The following is a 21407-nucleotide window of genomic DNA, read 5'->3' on the forward strand; positions in this document are numbered from 1 at the left end:
CATCCAGTCACATCCTGAAATATCACCACTTCCACGCGATAATGTGCTTTTGTCTCATCGAGCTTCCTGTGTGCGGACAGAATAAGAGTATGACCCACATAATGTGGTTTGGGCCACTTTGTCTCAGTTGTTGTTTTGTTCGTGAAATACTGCACCGGCTGAGTAAGTAACCGGTTCAGAGACCTGGAAGCAGACCTGCAGACCGAAATGTAACAAGTTTGAGCTTAGCTGTGCTGGTTTGAATCTGCAAATTTCTCTTACTTGCAGCGAAATTGCTCAAATGTCCCCCATAAAGTGGGGTCTGTGCACTTTCAGCTGTTTTGTTGACTGTTGTTTCCTCTGTAGTCAAGGACTACCTGCAGGGGGGGAATTGATTGGGGCAGTTGAACATGGGGTATTTATAAAGCCAAAGAGAGAAAGAGCCCTACCATTGTGGTCGATAATTAGCTGTAATCACAGCTCATCCTGAGGTCAGCGTGAGTCGGCTGCATGACGGAACAATAAGTGGAGTCTCTGTCCATGAAGATAAGATGAGCTTTTGATTACCAGTGCAAGTGGTGCACAATGAACAGAGGTTAGCTGGAGGTTAGATATACGGTAAAAGACCTAAAGGGATATATGTAGCTAGGGTTGGTAATCCTGGAAAATCTAGCAAGAGCAGGCTACACTTTGAACACACGCGACCGATCCATCCCACCCCCTCACACTGGCCCTCTCATCAAAGCTACGCCCCCAAAACATATCAACATACAATGTCTGACAACTGCTAAAAACACGTCTTGTTACAACTGGGTTATAGCAGGTGGACCAATCATTTTATTGAATCTGAATGAAATTATTGTTATTTATATGACATTACAGTCCAGCAACGGCCACATACAACAGCCTTTTTTTTTCAGATGACTTTAATGATGGCTATTAACAAATTAAGAGGATTTTAACAAATATGATAACCGATACAGCCGTGTTTAAAAAAGTGCTCCAGACACATTACATCACATTTCATTTGGCGGGCGCTTGTTTCCAAAGTGACTTACAATCAGCGCATTCAACATCTATGAGGGGCTATTTTTACATGTGAACCTGAGGTGTTGCAGCTTATTTTAACATTGATAATACGTTTCAGATTTATACTCAAACATTACAATACTACACATGGTGTATGCTACTAACTGGGTAGACATCCAAAAATTAAACAGAAAATCAATACCAGCGAATGTCCTTATTTGTATTTTCCTTTTCCTTCAACGGATCAAGCCATCTTTCAGTTTTCATGAATCTAGAGCCAAAATAATATGTCCACACATGCTGTTGCCATGGCGAGCATTCAATTTAATCCTTAAAACTGATGTATTCTGAAGAGAAACCGGGCTGACAGCTTTTTCCTCCTTGTGTTGTTCTCAGGTCACCTGTTGCTATGGCAACCCTCGCATTTACAACAACAAATACTGCAGCGCTATTAAAAGCTGAAAATGTTTCTATAGAAACCTAAATTTCTTCATATTCAGCTCTCTCAATCAATATAGTTTCCTTTACTTTCTTCCGCACTATTGATGTCTGATGCATATGGGTGCCTCTGGTGATCTAGAGTGTATGCAATTTTGTGTGTGTGTGTGTGTGTGTGTGTGTGTGTGTGTGTGTGTGTGTGTGTGTGTGTGTGTGTGTGTGTGTGTGTGTGTGTGTGTGTGTGTGTGTGTGTGTGGCGCTGTTTAATGTAGAACCACTTTCTTTTAGCAGCGTACAGCTCTTTCTCTCCCTCTGTTTTCCTCAGTCTCTTTACTGTTCTCTTCTGTCTATGATCTTTGATGCAGAGTGAGATCTCTGCAGCTCCAGTTTTTTACAGGCAAATTCCCCAGTCTGTCTGCAGTGGGACGTGAGGCTCCTACTGCTTCAACCACACACACGTGCACAGCAAAGGCTGGGTTTGTCAAAGCTGCAGCACTAAAAAGATATTTGATATAAAAATAAACTGCTTTACGCTACTTATTTTTGCTGTAATTCAGTTATAAATCCCTGACATTGTGGGATAGTGAGTTGAAATGCGAGGATGAGTGTGTTACATTAAAATTATGCATTGTTCAGCTTTTCAGCTGTGCAACAGTTGTGTGGCGGAGCTCCAACTACTTTAATTGTTTTTTCCCAGCATCCTTGGGGCAGTTTACTTTTGCTGAGGGATTATGGATAGTGTGGCGTATCAGGTAAATGTAAAAACTGTGGCCCACATTTCAGCAGCCAACTTGTAGGAGGCAAGGCACAGTGCCATAATGATGTGATGGCACAGAATATGTGCCAAGAAAATCATGTTTAATAGTTATTAGATTACTTAATCTATAAGGTTTCAAAATAAAGCACGTGGAGGCAGCAGCATCCTCTCTGTCTGGGAGAGTGGGCTCTGACCTTTGCTCGTCCCGGTGGCATCTCAAGGGTTCCTTTAAAGAAATGTCAACCATTTTTTGTATCATTACTTAATCAGCTAATGACATTTTTGATTAATAGTTTGATTCCATCACTGTTTTGTACAAAAGAAATGTATTGCCATGGGGTAAATCCCTTGAGATGTATCGTCTCTTTTTGGAGGGCATCCCAAACACTGACAAACAGAACAGTACAAGAGCCAGTAATAGAGCAAAACAGTTGCAAAACAAACAAGGGAGTAATGGGACAGAAAGAACCAAATATAAAAGTATCAACCTTAGACTAGACACAATCCAAAAGATCCATCTATGAAAATATAAGGAATATATGTTGTCATGAAACGGTGATATCAGAAAAATTGAAAACATTAACAGTTTGTTTTAAGATAAAACATCTGTCCTGAATGGACACATCCAGAGGCTAACAGAGGTATTATATCAGCCTGTAGAGCCAAACAGCTTCGCACCAAATGAAAAATGCATGATCTCAAATAAAAATATATCATAGGCCACGTATCTGTGTGAAAGACACCCCACTAAACCCTCTTCCCTTTATCTTCTGGTGGTTTCACTCTATGCTATACCACTGTCCTCGGTAGAAGAAACGGTACAAAGCACATTTCTAAGCGTAGCTATTGTCCTTAATGTTTTTGCGTAATCCCAAAAATGTAACAAAAAAAGGTTCATGTGGACTAATAGGATTAAGATTGCAAATGAAAGATCCCTCATATCCAGGTGGATTATTTTAGAAACTCTGTGTTATGTTATGAGAGGATTTTTCTAAATAAATGGCACATCTGTTGTTAAAAATGGCCCCTGGGAAAGAAAGATCGTCGTTTTTAAATCTTTCACAATAACCATTAGGTGGTTTTGTTTTCCCACATTAGCTAGATATAGAAGCTAAATATTAATGGAACTTCATTATTTTATTATTCATCGTGTCTCTAGTGGCTGTAATTATTGAACAAGTTGCCTCAGGTTTTCGGTCCGAGGCCCTATGGCGTGGAGAAGTGGCCTCCTGAAGTGTCTCCAATTGAAATGGGACACTTGGTGGTCTGCACTGATTTATTCAGAATGCCTGATTACTAATTGTCAAGCATGTAAATTGGAGTGTACTCACACTGACTAAACATCAGCATGCATCCCAGATTTATCTCTCAATATCATCTTATCACATGTTCATGTATTACTATATCTTTTGTTGTGTTCAAACCAGCTCTTCTGTTACTTCATGAACCACAAAGCAGCCGAACACTCTTTGTCTTAATGAATTGAATTATATATGTTATGATCATCCACTCTTGTCCATACATGTGGAGATTAAGGGAACGGGGATGGTGATTATGTCATCTCTGGTGGCTCGCTATAAGTGTCTGAATTGCCCTTGAGTTGTTTTCAATCCGAAGTTGGCATGGAGATGTGTCTGTCAAGTGGTCACAGATGGTCTGGTGGGACATCTAATATCCCACTGAAGCTGGATTCGCATTAGTGTCGCACTCACACGGCAGGAAAGACAATCACATGCCCTGATGTCTTGATGTATATCGCCGCTTCTGCTTGATTGGAGCTTGAACTAATTTAAAGGAACACGGCGTGGCTCTGATGTTGGATGTAATCAGCTAAATGAAACGACTCCTGTTGCTCGTGGGGTTTTAACTGAATGCCGGCAGGTTTTTTGGCATAAGAAGGATCTCCCACTGATGCTTGGGTTAATACTTCCGTGGCATCGTTCAAGCAGCTGAAGTGTTCTCGAACCAAACGTGCATGCATGCGACTGACTCTTGGTCAAGTAGCACTTGAAGAGCATGAAAAGTATTCATACTGTTTCACTCCATGAGATGTTTAACTAGCTAGTTAAAGGAAATATCCACCTTGAAACTGGAAGGGGTTCCTTTTCACAATCAGTATGACTATATGCAAAATACAACAGCAGAGTTAATACAAAATCGGTATCACGTTTTACCAATTATATTATCTAATTAGTATGCCTCTTATTGGTAATGTCACCTATTTCTATATATATTTACAATTCATTTTTTATTCCTATCATATTTTATACACTTGGGAAGTTATGACTATTATATATATATAGTTTTATTATATATTATATACTGCTTAGTATACTATACTAATTATACCTGTTTATATACTAAAACGACACGCCATTTTTATACTCATATTCATATTAGACCATACCTACCTATATAGATCCTTGCGCTTTCATCCTGTCCACTGCACTTTACCCAAGTACATTTTTCTACAAATTATATTTCAATCTTTAGTGAAAGGTGAATATTATCGTCATATTCTCTATATTGCCTCATTCTCACTATCTGCTACTGTAACCACTTTTCTCTTCTCTTCTCAACATTCATTTAAGAACTCAGGATCCAAGCTATGTCCTCTGCAAAACAAAAGTATGCTGGAAAAATTCTGAAAAGGATAGGACTATTGTGCAGCAAACTCAGGAACACACCCATTTTTCATTAAAGCAAATGAGATGCAACTTGTAATGATGAGACTCTGCAGCCATCCCTTGACTCACTGATTAATACTGATGACCTTTGGATAGGAGATGGATATTATAAAATATTTAAAGGCTCTCTGTCACCTTGAGACCAACGGTGTCACCATCTGCCAGGAGCCCAGTGGGGAATCTGTTGCTAGGGTCACGGTTAATGGTAGAAACCCGGCTCACTCCACAGAGACACACTGAGTATGATGTTTTTTTGTTTTTTTGTTACAGGTTTTGAAAGAGGGAAGGAGGACCTCTTGCCTCTGCCTTTAAAAGAGGACTCACATTCCATTTCAAAGAGCAAGGTAAGATTCAGATCCCTCCACTGAGTGAGTGTTCTGTGATGGGTGGGTCGGATTGATTTGGTGCTTCGGTGTGCCTGTTGTAATGAGACTGGAGAATATGGGAATTAGTGCACGTCTTCTTTCTGTTTTTCACAGTCTCGCCTCAGGCACGAGATAGCCTACTTTGAGATGATTCGCACATATCATACACTGCACGCATCAAACATTTATAAACCAAAACTTAAACTCAGTCCTTCTTTCAAGTCAGATGAATGTGGAGGAGGCCCGTCTCCTTTATCTGTCGAGGTCCACATCAAATATGTTTGTCAGCACAAACGTGGGAGTCTCCCTCTGAGTCACTGCATAAGCACTTGCATCAGACTTGAATCCAATTAAAGTTCGTAAGTTTCATCTTGTTGGACATTGGTCTGCCTGAAAAAGCTCTTGATATCAGCAAGGCCTCTAAAAGGCAAAGACCAGACTTTGATATTGTATCTATGATAGTCGACCCATAGCTCAGTCTCATCTAAAGGAAACTCTGTGTAATGGTTCTGAAATGTACAGCGCCCCTTAAGTCCTAACGGGATGTTTTTTTATTTATATGCCATCTTTGCAAAAGATAATTTCCTTCTTGATATCTGCATAGTAAAGGCATAGTTGACTTATGCTTTGAACACAACACGGGTAATTTGCTTTTATAGTTTTTAAGATCATCTGAAGTTGCATCTGAAGTTGTGAGAGATGCATCAGAATTTTGTAGTAAATTATGTGTGCATACAAGTTATTATCTGGTGCGCGATCAGAAAGAGAACATTTCAGCTTCCACGTTCGTTATCATGCATCTTCTCTATTTCTTCAACCTTGCCTGTGGGCATTTAAGCGGCCCTGCTTTTAGGATTCCCTCACTGCACCACCTGTCTCTGCACTTTAAATCTCTCCTTGTAAAGGGAGCTGGCAGAGTCGCTCCTGCTCTGGCATTTATAGGCTTCATTCTGCTAACTGAGCTAAGTTTGGACTATCCGGGGAGAAAACAGACTTAAGAGGGAAAAGCAAACAATGGCTTACACAAGTACTTTATTATTGGTAAACCTCCAATGTGATGCCTTTATTTCAGTGGAGTTTGTTGATTGTAACATTTTTGGTAACAGATTTATTATTAACAGGGAACACGCTGTAGCTTAGATTGCATTTAGTCTTTTAGTCAGACTGTTATTAGAGCAGCTTACGCAGAGTGCAGTAGTAAAACAAGCTGATGATTGTTACGTAGACTGCACACATTTTGAAATCCTCACATGAAAGCTTGGGTTATAATCACCAGACATGTTTGAGTAGTGTTTTTAAATATATTAGAGAGCCCATGATAGATTTACATGTAACATTTGAAGAAGTCTTGAGAGATTATCTACTGACTTTCCTCTGTGTATTCACAGTCTGAAACAAAGCTGTACAATGGCTCAGACAAGGATGTGTCGGCGTCTGGAGGAAAGCTCACCAAGAAGGAGTCCCTCAAGGTAAATAAGCTTTAAATAGCTTAAGTCTAGAGCATCCGGATTCTTACTTCTCACGACAACAGTCATGCTATGTATAGTCAAATGCTTATCGTGGAGGCTGCTTTCACACTGGGTTCACTCTAAAGGCCTTTGCACACCAAGTCCCTGTTTATCATCCAAATTCTTCATTTTAAAATGAATAGATACAACCTACGTATTGTGTAAATCACATCTACACACCAGCTCCGAAACGTTTGTCCGTCATTTCAGTTGTCAGAACAGGTTTGATAAGCTGTGTTTTTAGCATCTGTCGAAAGCCGTGTCAAGTCGAGTTGTGTAAGCTGCTCAGGATCAATTAGATATGCAAACATGTGTTTTCTTTTTAACATGCAGTGCTGGTAGCGAAACAGACTGGACCTGAAATAGACTTGGAAGTGATCAGGATAATTTCACAGTTCCTTGATCATAGGATGAATTTCTCCTTGTTCCTGACGGCTTCTCAAGATTGGATAGACCCAATGTATTTATTTATTTTAGTTTTTTAAGTAAGAGGACCACAAAATCATCCTCGTTGCTCGAATCCTGTTACAAATTTTTCGGACAAATAGATAAAATAATAAAACCTGTTGTTCTCCGTGTGCAAGGTTGCCGTGCATTGAGTTTTTATTGGAAAACTGTTAAGGAAAACATACAAGAATACGGCCTTAGTGTACAAAGACCTTTAGTCATTATCCTCAAAATACTGTATATTTGATGGGATTAACTTTATTGTTCCTCCATATTGTGCACCAGTGTCACCACAGTACATGGAAGCCAGGATACATTACATTAAACTGAAGAATTAAAATGCAGCGGATACCTCACACTGCAGTCAGGAAGTGAGAAATTGAGTGTGATCCCACTGTTACTTGTTTCCAATTCAGCGATGAAGCGAGTGTGGGATTTTATTATTATTCACTGCAGTTGTGTAGATTGACTGGAAGCATTGTCCCTCTGTGTGTGCTCTCTGCAGGTGCAGAAGAAAAACTACAGGGAAGAAAAGAAGAGGGCGACCAAGGAGCTGCTCAGCACCATCACTGACCCCTCTGTCATCGTCATGGCCGACTGGCTGAAGGTGAGAGGAAGGGTTGGTTTGTTCGGGTTTACAGGAACTCAGTGTTCAAGATGATTCCATTTCACACTCCATATGAAATCCTGCATAAAAGTGATTACTGGCAGGTTCAAATGGATACAGTTGAATGAAGAACAGACAATGAATCTTAGTTGAAATGTTTTTTTTACTTGGTGTGTTTGGTGTTTTGAACAGTTACAAAGCACTTTGCTGTTTTTGAAGGATTTAGTTTTATATCATCTATGTGTCTGAAGGTTGGATGACTTAATATAAAAATGTCTCTCTCACACATTTTAATCAAGAAATAATTGTACAAGTACATCATAAATTTCAACACTTGGCTTCATCTAGCAGTTAAAGAATTGGCTGCACTTTACTCCACTTTAAATTCCAAATACAATATGTTTTCTGCATTTGTGTTAATTTGGTGCAAAGGTGTAAAACAATCCAGATGTTTTACATTACAGAATAAACCTAAACCTCACTAAACATGTTCAGTTTGAATTCAAAATTCAAGATGGTTATTGTCATATTGGTTATAGATGTATAATAAAAGACAGAACATAATGCTAATCAGGGAAATATACCAGAATAGAATAAAATGTGCATTTTAACAATACATATACAATAATAAAATAAGAATACTCAAAGACGCAATAAGGACAAATAAATCTCTGCAGTCATAATTTGCATAATTTGAAATCTCTAATACAGAGACTAATTTTGTTCAGGTAAAACCTTAGAATATCTGCCACTCGTATGTTTCCTCTCTAGATCCGCGGCACTCTGAAGAGCTGGACCAAGCTGTGGTGCGTGCTGAAGCCAGGCGTCCTGCTCATCTACAAAACCAACAAAAACGGCCAGTGGGTGGGAACGGTGCTGCTCAACGCCTGCGAGCTGATCGAGAGGCCCTCCAAGAAGGACGGCTTCTGCTTCAAGCTCTTCCACCCGCTGGAACAGTCCATCTGGGCCGTCAAGGTCAGAACTCACTATAAGATACAGGATTTACTTAGGTCATGGAATGCTGAGTTGGTGTTTTCCATTTTTGGAATTTCTGGTATTTATTGAATTAAAAAGCAGAGAAAAACAGACTATTTAGCTTCACATTAACTTACTTTAAGAAACAGGAAATGAAAAATAGATGGAGGCAATCAAAGGTCAAGGTCACAGTGACCTCATGTTACTGTGAATGTAACATATTAGGACTGCCCGTAGGGAATTTCATTACATCTGGCAAAAATCACTTGGACTCACTGATAAATTGATTTAATTTCAGTGGTCAAAAAATTGTTTTTGGCCACTTCATGTGATATCTCAAGACTGATTTAGAGAATTTTTTAAACTTTTGATTAGTTGTCACTTTGACTAAGATTTTCCAATAAAGTGATTACCTTTCAGTGGTCAAAGGTTACAGTGACCTTATGTGAATCTGGAAGAAAGAAACTATATTGAAATATATATATGGAAACTGCACTGGCTGGGGGAGGCATACAACCGCAGTGCAGTAATTCTAGTTTCAAAATGTAGTCTAAGCAGAGAATTCTGAGAGAGAGCTTGTTCGCTCAATAGGACAAAATCCTGCATCATCTATAAGAAACTGAGTGAGGTGAAACTCACCCAGGAGTTTAGGCAGGGGCTGGGAAATTATCATCAGCAGCCTCTTCCATTCACTTCCACAGCACTATAATTCAGACCTGTAAATATACAGTGTCCCTCTTTCAAAGCATTTGGAAGAACAGTTTGTGGTCCAAGAACAGGCTCTGACATATATGTGCATGTATGTCTATAAATAGGATACAGATGCTAGCTGTCACATCATATTTACTGTGCAGTCAGTATCTTCTCATCTAACTCTAACATAGTTCCCAATGCCATTCAAATTCCTTTAAATGTGCCATATATTAGTTTACATTTATCTTTATTGTTGTGTTGGAAAAAGTCCTTTATAGCTCTTATAGAGTAATCCCAATGTTGATTATAATAGACTGATAATAGGAGAGCTGGAGAAGAAGAGTAACGTCAGTGATTTCTTATGCAGATGAGTTCAGTGTGTTTTTCCTACCAGTGATGAATGAAACCAACTGAACACAAACAGATATTCATGTGGAGATCATCAGGGGATCAATGATTTTCCATTAAAAATAAAAGTCCCTTTGTCCCCTGCAGTTAAAACAAACAGTCAAACAGCTGTGGATGTTTACTGTAATGAAGAGCTCATCTTTGTTTAATTTAGGACAGATGCAAAAAATTATACGACACCCCAGCCATTTTCCTATTTGGCAGCAGGACATTTTCCATTTGCGTGTGTGTGCAGCTGTGTTCTCTCATCCACTTCAACTGTGATTTGATTTTTTTCATCGCTGGCCTCGCATTTCAAGTGTTTTCCCTTTTGTTAGCGCTATGAAAAGGCTTGAATCACAATTATCGCCCTGTGTTTTAGATTTCAGCGCGCCTTCCCTCTCCACTCTCCATTTCACGATTGAGATAAACACTTCACTCATTCACTTTCTGTCGCAGCTGTCCCCTCTCGTAGATTATTTCATAATGACATAGTCACGAGTGTAGATTTCCGCTATTTGCACATATACATCATACAAATAAATGATAAATGAAATCACAAAGGAGATCTTCAAACCACGTCAAAAGAAAACGAGACAAAGATCAAAATTACTAATGCACCAATTAAGACACTGAGTCAAAATAACATCCCTCAACTCTTGTTCTCAACAGGGTCCTAAAGGGGAAGCGGTGGGCTCCATCACGCAGCCATTACCCAGCAGCCACCTCATCTTTCGTGCTGCCTCTGAGTCTGATGGTAAGAGACAGGCTGTCATTCACACATCAGTAATATGTCTGTGTTGTCCCAGTCTTTGCGTACATTGTGTGATAAACCCATGTATTGGCAGCACGGCAGTATCAGCTCCATAATAATGCCTGCTGCTAATTTGTGGAAATAACACAAGCCTTTTTTTAAACCCGTTAATTTCTGTTGTGTCTGATTAAGAAAACCTGAGTTATTGTCTGATGGTCCTGACTTAAGACTGCCATGTGTACAGGGTAATCCATGGACAATTTGAAAAAAATACACACAAAGAAAACACTCGGCCCCCATTTAGTTTTGTAATCCCATTAAATAATGTTTTTTAACCCGAAATTTTTACATTTACAATAAAAAAAACATCTTCGGATGTTAATTGGTTATTTCAGTCACTCCAAAATTTTCTAAAATTCTGTATTTACTTTGTCATTATGGGGTATTAAATGTAGATTGTTAGGGGGAAAAATTACCTTAATTATGTATCGGAAGGCTGCAATATAACAAAATATTAAAAGGTGAAGGGGTTGGAATATACATGTTTGTACTGTATACGTATATATTACAAATATAAAGTGCTTAATAAGTCTGTCTCCTGTAGAAAGGTTACATTGTTAAATAACCCTCATAGTGTATGGGGTATATATGAGCTGCAATGGGATCAAAAGTAGGATTAATATCAAATAAGAAAATATAGATAATATAGAATACAAGAAAGAAAGAGAGGGACCTGAGATGTATGTTCATTTATATTTTTGGCAGCATTTTGTAAGATTATTTTCATAAAGTTCTCATCTCTTGGACAAATGAGTGAAAGCTTTAAGCCACAGAAACTATGTGTCTCTGTCCATGGTGCTGAAACTTCCAAGCCATTCTCTCCCTTCTCCCTTCAGTCTCTCTCCATGGTGCTGGAACAGGCAAGCAGAAGCCAAATTAAAAATGGCTCCCGATTTGCTATTTAGTCCATAATATTTCCTTTGGTTTTTTGTTTCAGTGTCTTGAGGTGTGAAAAAATGCACACACACAATATCGTGTCCTCAAAGATGCTTAAAAATAAACACTTAGCAAGACATGGTTTTTCTTATGAGCCAAACAGACATGAAAAATAATTCCCCCTCCTACATTTCATTTACATTGATGATATTAAATATCAACATGAGAAAGAAAGAGCCTTTGGAATGATATAAAGAGTAGGGTTAAAAGTCCCAGAAGAACAAAAATCCCATCTAGAAAACACAACCTAAATGCATGTTCCTGCAGTTCGATAATGAATTGAAATCTCTCTCTCAGGTCGATGCTGGATGGACGCCTTAGAGCTGGCCCTGAAGTGCTCCGGCCTGCTGAAGAGGACCATGATCCGTGAGGGGAAGGACGACATGAGCACAGTCGCTACTGGCGGAGAACACTCCATTAATTTCTACAGTCTCCTGCGAGCCCACAACATGCACGGTTTCCAGTAAGTACGGAAATAAAATATGTACCTACAGCTCACTTAAAAGTGGCTATTGTATTTGTATGTTCTTGTAAACTTCTCCAACACTTTATCCTCCTGTCTTCCTCCAGGTTCAGTGACAGTGACCATTTGAAAGACCCGGACCTGTACTCGGACAAGTCGGACCGAGAGGGAGAGCAGGACCACGAGGAGTCGGACCCAGAAGGCCTGGAGAAGAGCGAGGAGAGCGACAGCGACACGTCGGAGCGCCAAGACGACTCGTACATTGACCTTGATCCAAACGAACATCTGAGGGAAACCCCGTACCTGGAGCAGTCCCACGAGGAACTGGGAGAGGTAGGAGATGAAGAGTTTGATTCAAAACCACTGTTCAATAAAAAACAATGTTTTCCAAGCATGTTTGCAGCAGTGGGACATGCTCTCATGGGATATTTTGAAACAGTTTTCATCCTCTTCTTGAATTAATACTTCAGTTTGATGCTGTTCTCTCATGAAGGTTTGTTTCTTATAATGAGGAGAAATTTGCATTTTTCTCTGTTGAGGCGATGAAGAAAACTGTAACTCTGACAGGCTTTGATCGGTGTTGCTGTGTGTGGGGGTTTCTGCAGTGCTATAACGACAAGTGTGAAAGTGCTGAAATGATTTCCATACTGAATCTGAGTTTGACAGCTCACTAATTAAACACCTACTGAAGCAAAGCAAAATGTTTATAGTTAAAAGCTAAATAAAGCCGCCTCTTGCACAGTAGCCTCACACATAGCAGCATATTTCAAGAAAGTGGAGACACATGGAAGAATGTGAATGTTTGTATAAATTTCACTTTTTTCCCCTCTACAAATCACAAATTTCACTTACAGGGCAGAACCGAGCAATATTGTAGATTAACAGTGTGAAAAATCTTGTTGACAAAATTTTAAGTGGTAAGCTAATACAAAAACTGTGATCTCTGAGGCCCTGAGCCACACAGACTCCTCTCCACCATGAAGACCTGGAGGGAGGAGGTGGACAAAGTACACAAACACACAAGCATTAAAATCAAGCATATGATTTAGGAGAAGAACACAAACTAAATATAGACTAGTGATATAGAATCACTATATCTATAGACTAGATATAGTGATTACTTCATTATTGATGTGCGGTGTGTAATGTCATAGAGTGGACAGAAATGATAGACCGTTGGATACAGTGTTCAGCAAACAAATGTGGGTTAGTGGAACAGAGTGGGAGGCCAATGGCAACTAACTGAATCTGAACACTTGTGAGTGAATAGTAAGATGTCTGCGGTTTTATCACACTCAAAACAATCATGGCCTCTCGTCCTTCCTGCGCTCTTCCTTCTCCAGGCTGGTGAGGCTGCGCAGACAGAGACGGTATCGGAGGAGAATAAATCTCTGATCTGGACGTTGCTGAAGCAGGTCCGACCTGGCATGGACCTGTCCAAGGTGGTGTTGCCCACCTTCATCCTGGAGCCAAGATCCTTCCTGGACAAACTCTCGGACTACTACTACCACGCAGACTTCCTGTCAGAGTAAGTCCAGTCTTTTTGTTTTCACTAAAGGCTTTTTCGGTTTTAGACTAATTCCTGGAACCTATTTAATTTTGTATTACCCTTTAATTTTTAAAAGGAAATACCTGCATATTACCTAATGTAGCAAGCCTCTAAAAAGGAATATTGCATACTGATGTGGCAAAGAAAAAATCTTGTTTCAATTTGTAAGGATTCAAGTGAAAAAGAAAAAAAATTGTAATATGATAAAGGAGCCATAACGTACACCGAATTTGTGAGGTGCCTTTTTTTAAGCAATAAACTTGTGCACTGATATTGCAGCAAGGGTCTGTCTCAGTTTCGCCTGCAACTTGATTAATGTAAAAACAGGTAGACGGTTGCTATGTGCACCTCAGAGGGAGACGTGAGAGACGTGAGAGTCGTGCCTGATGCACGGATTCTGAGGCGTTTGTCTACGCCTTCCTGCTCACTAATTATCACTGGTCAAGTTGAAATGTCCTGATGCTCCAGACAGGCTGTCCATTATTGAGCTGAGTGACAGATTGAGCTATATATGATCAACACATGGACTCAGAAAACAAGAAAATCAAGATATAAATCAAGAAATACACAGAGAATCTTTGCTCTGTAAAGTTGGTCTGTGGATACAAAAAAAACTGGGCAAGCTCATCGAGAGAGTTGCACAACAGCAGATGGAACTTCTACCCACTGAGTTAAACAGCGTGTGTTCCAGACGAGCGTAAGTTTAACTCTTTATTTCATTCTCAGTGCTGCGATCGAAGAGAACGCCTACAGCCGCATGAAGAAGGTGGTGAAGTGGTACATTTCTGGATTTTACAAAAAGCCAAAGGTCAGCAGAGTAAACACTCTACTTCATGTTGATGAGCTCCATAGATTACACTTACTAGTTTCCAAACAGTACTCTAGAGTAACATCGTATTTTGTTGCTTGTTAAACCACAGGGGTTGAAGAAGCCTTACAACCCCATTATTGGGGAGACGTACCGCTGCATGTGGCTCCACCAGAGGACAAGCAGCAAGACGTTCTACATCGCAGAACAGGTAACAGAGAGATACCAAGACTGAATGATCTGATTGGTTAACAGATCATTCCTATAAAGCTTGTTGTATTGGTTTTGGCCATGAGACGAATACATGGACCTCGAAATCACCTCTTTAGCATCCAAGCTGACTCACTGTTTGTTCCCAGGTTTCCCATCATCCTCCGGTGTCTGCCTTCTATGTCAGCAACAGGAAGGATGGGTTCTGCCTCAGTGGCAGCATCCTTGCCAAGTCGAAGTTTTATGGTACAAACACAAACACACACAGCTAAAACCAAAATAATATCACCCACAAGAACCTTAACTCTAGTAAAACCAATATTCTAGTATTTATTTAGCTGCAGGTGTTTCTAGCGCTGACGCCCACTGACTGTATCATTTACATTTTAGGTAACTCTCTGTCGGCCATATTAGACGGGGAGGCTCGTCTCACTTTTCTCAACCGAGGGGAGGACTATGTGATGAACATGCCCTACGCCCACTGTAAAGGTCAGAATTCATCCTCCACACCATGATGACACTGAAGTGTTGCTTTTACGTAGCTGTAAACTCTTTGAAATGTGCGATCTACATGAGCAGTGGAACTCGGACTATTCCACATATTGTAGAAAATTGCATGTAAGGTTTTATGCCACACCAAGGTAATTGTACCTTACCAAGACATGAGTGTTATATTTCTGTAGGTCTACATTCTGATGTATTATTAATTATTAATCCATAGACTTAACTTTAGATTGTCATTGAGCTCCACTGTTTGTTTTTGTGTAAAAAGAAAAAAACAACTGATTATCATGTCAGCTTGTGTCTGACTTTTCCAGAGATCTGAGTTGACTGAATGTTTTGATGCTGCTTGTCCATCTGTTAGGTATCCTGTACGGCACCATGACACTGGAGCTGGGAGGACAGATCACCATTGCCTGTGAGAAAACAGGCTACAGCGCTCAGCTCGAGTTCAAACTGAAGGTACGACTGTGTTTTCAAATCCACGGATGTAAGATTAGAAGATGCCTTTAACTCCGTCAGCTGTGATAGAAGTCAAGTTTATTTATTGAATCCTCTGACGTTTTGAGAGCTAGAGCACAACAAACCAAATCTTTGTATTTGTATAAACACACTGCCGACACAAAATGAGACCCAATGAAGCACACTGTAATTGCAGCAAGTTAACTGGATGTGTGTACCTCTCCCTCCCTAACCCCCCAAATCCCATCCTCTCTTTCCTTCTCTGTTCCTTCCTATTCCATCCTTTTTATTCCTGCCCTTTTGTCCTTCTTCAATCATTCCTTCTGAATTTTCTCTTCTTTCTGCCTCTCATTGAGCGTCTACCCCCTCCTCCTCCTTTCCCTCCCGCTCCTTACCCCTCCTCCCTGTCTCTCTCCTCTCCTGCAGCCATTCCTGGGCAGCAGCGACAGTGTCAATGAGATCTCTGGAAAGATCAAGCTGGGAAAGGAGGTGTTAGCCACACTAGAAGGACACTGGGTGAGACTCTGATTTATGTATCTATATGTATATATGCTTTCTAACCACAGTATTAGCAGATATATGAATATGATGGAAGAGATGCATGCCCATTTAGAATCTGTCTTTAAAGGCGACATTGTTACGACACTTACAGGACAGCGAGATCTTCATCAATGACAAGAAGACGGGGACGGTGGACACTTTCTGGAATCCGACACCAGAGCTGAGACAGAGTCGACTGACCCGCTGCACAGTCCCACCAGAGGACCAGGGGGAGTTTGAAGCAGAAAGGTGACCTCAACTAAATGAGAATAGAATAAAGACACATTCATGACAGCGTGTTTTAATTGTACCTTTATTGTACCGTCTGTCGTCTGTTGCGGTCTAAACTGTCTAAACTCTACTTGACCACCTTGTTCTCCGTCTGTCCATCAGACTGTGGCAGCACGTGACCCGGGCCATCAACAACAAGGACCAGACCGAGGCCACCAACGAGAAGTTCTTTCTGGAGGAAGCTCAGAGGAAGTCGGCCCGCGAGCGGAAAGCAAAATGCGAGGAGTGGATCTCCGCCCTGTTTGAGCAGGACCCCATCACTGGAGAGTGGCATTACAGATATGCTGAGTGAGTGATTATTCTCCTGCAGCATGACGTCACATTATCGGGCAGAAATGAGGTGGCTCTATCACATCTCCTGCACCGAACACACTATGATAATGAAAAACGTATTTTATGCGTTATGCTTATTACATACATTTGGAATGAGCCAGTACAGGCTTACTGGTACAAGATCTATCATATATCTCACCCAATGGTTGGGTTTTTTCACATAAACACATAACAAACACAGAAAAGACATTATGGTTTTGGATATTTAATTTTGAATATATTGTGAAACAAAATGCAGTGTGTCCTTAGTTGCTCATTTGTAAGAAACTTGTGCCCTCTTGTGGATAAACTATGTAATGTAGACACCGTTTCAAACAAACACAAATATAATTGGCTTGAACGTACTGAACTGTACAATTTCTTGTGACAAGTGTATTGAGTTGTCCATTGGGACATGGTGCCATCTAGTGGCGACTATCTTTAACTGCAACTCTGCGTCTTGCATCCCCCTCCCCAGCACAAGGCCATGGGATCCACTCAACGACCTGATCCAGTTTGAAAAGGACGGCTGCATCCAGACCAAGGTCCGACACCGCACCCCTATGGTACGTTCTGGCAGTCTTATTAGTCTGAGTAACCAGGGGCCGCGGAGGGACAATTGCAAGTGCCAGGTAGGTTGTCCCGATCGAAAAGCCGCCATTAAAAAACAAAAACCAAAAAAAAGCATCTCGCCGTCTCAGCCACCTTCCACGCAGCACCCGTTGCACTGTCTTCATTGTCGCTTCTTCTGTGTGTGTCGTCATCGCTGTGCTGCCACCGCCGCCGTCGCCTCTGCCCCTTTTATGTCTCTCTACCTTTTTTTTATTTTTTATTTTTTTCTTGTCTTGCTGTGGCACCAGCTGTTCTCTTTATATGGGAGGGAAGTCACACTGCAGGAAATCCAACAGTTGTTCCTTCCTTTTCTTGCCTTTGTGCAGAGGAGAAACACCAGCAGGGGTTCATGAAGACATCTGTGCTTCAGATGTAATATTAAAAACCATAAAGTTGTTGATTTCAGTTTGTGATTAATTAAGAGAAAGTGATTAAAAGTTCTGATAAGCACTTCCTGTTCAGCATCAAATGGGAGTCGAACAAAGTTAGTGAAGTAAATCTTTTTAAGCCCTGTGTACATCAGACCCAACACGGATTTACAGATGGTTACTCCCTGTACAGAGTCATCGAGAGAGAACAGCATCATCAGCTTCATCCATCACATCAACCGGCCACTGCCATCAAAGCCTGCGGCCGTCACGCCCTGCTCACCTCTCACCTGTCCTCATCTTCATTTTGTCTGTTCCTGTGTCGTGATCACTCACAGACTCTTTACTTTTACTCAGCTGCTGGTCATTTATTTGTGTTTTGTTGAAAGTAAACACCTGCCAAGGGTCCAATCCAGTAAAGTTTCTCTTGGGTGGATAGTTACCTGCCTGTAAGACCCCGTTCAGACCTGGTAGCGGTAACATCGGTACAAAGAACGTCTGACCTGCTACATTTTAAACTTCTTTTTACGCTTCTCAGTGTCCACACACCCGTTTCTTTTGTATCCACCACCACAACATCAACACTGACCATCACATAATGACTGATACTTTTCCTAAACTGGTCAAATCTTTCTTCAAAGCTGCGTGCATTCATTCATTTAGTCCCTCCTGACTCCGCTCACTCCCTCTCTTTCTCTCTATCTCTGTGTCTCTCACACACCGACACAAACATTGTCACACATCTGTAGATTGGATACTCAGACTCAAGTGATCACAACAGGAGACACATTCAGGGCATGTTTTAAAACCAGGTCTGAACAGGGTCTTTCAGTTCTTTAAGGTTCTAGATTTGGCCTCATATCAGGCCCTGATTGGCTCGTCGTCACACGGTTCTACACTCAGCAATGATATCAAGTACATTTTGTATCTACTCAAACCACTACAAGGTGAATTTCATTGTTTTCTTCACAAAATCCTTATATTACATGACTCTAGTCACAAAATAGTACAAGAAGAGAAGAAAGTATATATATTTCAAGCTGAAACTTTTTGAAAAATTATTATTTCTTTACCTGTAATAATTCATCGCCTTATTTATAGTTTGTGCACTTGAACTTTTAGACCTATTGGTTGTTTTGTGAAGTCAAATCTGAAACGTTTTATTTCTGCCAAATCGACCTGTTTCGTCTGACAAAGACCTCGGGGCCTCCAAACTGCGCCCCATTAAAAAAGCACTAAGAGCAGGAGCTGCCACCCACTCAGAGTTTAATCCCTCTGAACTGAATAATGTTCATGTACCAGCTCTTGGCAGGTTTGGATAATTTGTGTATTCTGGATGTAATTTACTGATGTCCCAGCATGCCTTGCACTCGCATGTTTGTGTGGGAGCTTGCGTGGGGGGGTTGAACTTCTGCACTATTTTGTTGCATTGATGTGAACTGAAACAATTATTTGTCTGTACATGTGTGGACACTAATATTCAGAGTGTTTGTGTTCGCTTTATTTGTTTGTAGCTGACGTGTGTGGCCTGTTTTTTGACCTGCTCATCTTTGTGTGTGTGTGTGTGTGTGTGTGTGTGTGTGTGTGTGTGTGTGTGTGTGTGTGTGTGTGTGTGTGTGTGTGTGTGTGTGTGTGTGTGTGTGTGTGTGTGTGTGTGTGTGTGTGTGTGTGTGTGTGTGTTGGTGTGAATAGGTAACGGTGCCAAAGAGGAAACATAAGAGCGACAAGCCCAAAAGTCCAGAGAGTGGCTGCTCTTCACCTGAACCCGACCGTCAGGACTCGTCTGGCAGCGAACGTGAGTCGTTTACACTCAAATTCATGCTTTTGCAAACTTACAGGAAACCATGAATAGAACTTTTCTGTACTTTTTATATTAAAAAATACTGTTTTTGTGTAGTCTGTTAATATTTTGTTGTATTAAAGTGAAATATAAATATCACAGATACTGAACACTTTTATTATTAGAGACCAATAACACAGAATTTCTTTGTTGCACTTTGTTGCAGGACACAAAAGCAAACACAACAGTCGGCTGAGGAAAAAAGGAGCCGACCTCAGTGAACTTCAAAGTGCCATTGAATCCATAAAGCAGACGCAGGAGGACATCAACAGGTGAGACGGACATCAGCCGCGTTGTGATGCTCGTGATGCGATGTGTGCATTTTCAGCCCCTACATCTAATGTGTGTGTGTGTGTGTGTGTGTGTGTTCGCAGGAGCATCAGTGTGCTGCGGAGTCGTGCGTCAGGCCGGGTGGAGGGCAGCTCCTTCCTCCAGCAGCGCGACTACGTCATCATCTTTTTCCTCATCCTCCTTCAGGTCGTGATCAACTACGTCTTCAAGTAGCAGCCATACCCCACAGAGAGAGCGTGATGCCCTTACACACAAACACACACACACATATATATATATATATATATATATATATATATTGTACACACACTCTGAGCCTTAGGCTTCACAACGGGGTACGAAGAGTATAAACTTTGACCTTTTAAGTGACAGTCTCCACCAACTGTGTTCATCCGTCTTTATTGAATCCAACTGCAACACGTCCAGAGGAGAAGTGGAGACTTCAACACACAAAAAAGAGACTTTTAAAAACTCTTTATTTATTTTCAACCTATCCATTCCGAAACTCTTGAGAGATCCACAGATTTCAAAGCGGAGGGGAGCAGCGGAGAGGAGTCATCCGTGTAGAAAAGTCTCGACTGCCACTCTGAAGCTTATTGATTTGCCTTGATGTAAAGGCAAAGACAGCAGCCATTTTTTAGCTGTTCTTTGTGTTTTTTGTTTTGTTTTGTTTTTCCACCAATGATGGGAAACAACTCTGTCGAATCACATTTCACCTCAAAAGACAGGGAACATCTTCACCCGGAGACGAGTACCATCACTCAGATGGTAACCAAGACAAAGAAAAAAACTTTTATTTTGATGTTTTCGTGTTGTTGCTCTTCTGTTTTGCTTGGCGTGCCGTGGTCTGCGTCGAACAAACAGCGACGATAAGGGAGACAGAAACAAAGTGGTCCAAAAAGCGATGTGACTTATTTTTTTATTATCACATACTTTCACAGAGGCTCGTGGAGAGAAAAGACGAGCGAGACAAAATAACACAAGTGATACTGTCAAAAGGAACAGAAGCTATACTTTCTGCTGTGTAATAAAATGTCACCTTTTGCATACAAAGTCGATGTTTAAGAAAAAAAATGAAGTCCGATGTTTGACACAGCGTCATTGTAGACCGTAGCGTGTACAGACGGCAGCGTGGTTAGGACTTTAGCCCTATGTACAGTATTTTTGTTTGAAGGCACAAATGCACTGGAAATGTTTGTATTGTAAATACATTCGTCATTCTATCAGTTCAAATGGTGCTCAAGTGCATCACAGTACTTTTACATTTCTGCTCCGAGGTCTGGGGAAATCCACAGAGGGCCAAAGAGTGACTTTTCTAACCACTGCCCTGGTTTCAGTTAAAAGGGAGAATGATGTGTTTAGCGGTGGTCGTGAGGAGTTGGTTTTATCGAGGCAAAACATGAATTCACCAAAATTCCAAATGACGCGGTAAAGGAAAAGAAATGGAAGTGCTCTCGTTTGTTTTCTTGACGGTCAGATGAGACAATCGATACCACTCTGTTCAGGTCAATCATCACTCGCACAGACTGACGAAACCA

The 21407-nt window shown here is 40.8% G+C and overlaps 1 protein-coding gene across 8 annotated transcripts in view; it reads left to right on the top strand.

Annotated features, from left to right (window-relative positions):
* osbpl8 (oxysterol binding protein-like 8) overlaps nucleotides 1-21102 on the top strand; it is a 79622-nt gene extending 58520 nt beyond the window's left edge. For 6 of the 8 annotated variants that reach the window (XM_035147217.2, XM_035147218.2, XM_035147224.2 and 3 more), the window contains 20 exons: nucleotides 5161-5234; nucleotides 6644-6724; nucleotides 7716-7817; nucleotides 8589-8792; nucleotides 10545-10629; nucleotides 11920-12085; nucleotides 12193-12418; nucleotides 13429-13613; nucleotides 14361-14442; nucleotides 14555-14653; nucleotides 14802-14898; nucleotides 15043-15141; nucleotides 15518-15615; nucleotides 16042-16131; nucleotides 16268-16404; nucleotides 16549-16734; nucleotides 17237-17390; nucleotides 19431-19533; nucleotides 19745-19850; nucleotides 19953-21102. In XM_035147217.2, the coding sequence (XP_035003108.1) occupies nucleotides 5161-5234; nucleotides 6644-6724; nucleotides 7716-7817; nucleotides 8589-8792; nucleotides 10545-10629; nucleotides 11920-12085; nucleotides 12193-12418; nucleotides 13429-13613; nucleotides 14361-14442; nucleotides 14555-14653; nucleotides 14802-14898; nucleotides 15043-15141; nucleotides 15518-15615; nucleotides 16042-16131; nucleotides 16268-16404; nucleotides 16549-16734; nucleotides 17237-17390; nucleotides 19431-19533; nucleotides 19745-19850; nucleotides 19953-20082 (2504 nt within the window). In that variant the 3' untranslated portion in view covers nucleotides 20083-21102. The remainder of the gene's footprint in view (nucleotides 1-5160; nucleotides 5235-6643; nucleotides 6725-7715; nucleotides 7818-8588; nucleotides 8793-10544; nucleotides 10630-11919; nucleotides 12086-12192; nucleotides 12419-13428; nucleotides 13614-14360; nucleotides 14443-14554; nucleotides 14654-14801; nucleotides 14899-15042; nucleotides 15142-15517; nucleotides 15616-16041; nucleotides 16132-16267; nucleotides 16405-16548; nucleotides 16735-17236; nucleotides 17391-19430; nucleotides 19534-19744; nucleotides 19851-19952) is intronic. The other 2 variants (XM_035147219.2, XM_035147226.2) reach the window with 1 other exon arrangement.
* The last annotated feature ends 305 nt before the right edge of the window (nucleotides 21103-21407 follow it).

This window comes from Hippoglossus stenolepis, chromosome 22 (genome assembly GCF_022539355.2).
Source record: "Hippoglossus stenolepis isolate QCI-W04-F060 chromosome 22, HSTE1.2, whole genome shotgun sequence".
In the NCBI taxonomy this organism is placed as follows: Eukaryota; Metazoa; Chordata; class Actinopteri; order Pleuronectiformes; family Pleuronectidae; genus Hippoglossus; species Hippoglossus stenolepis.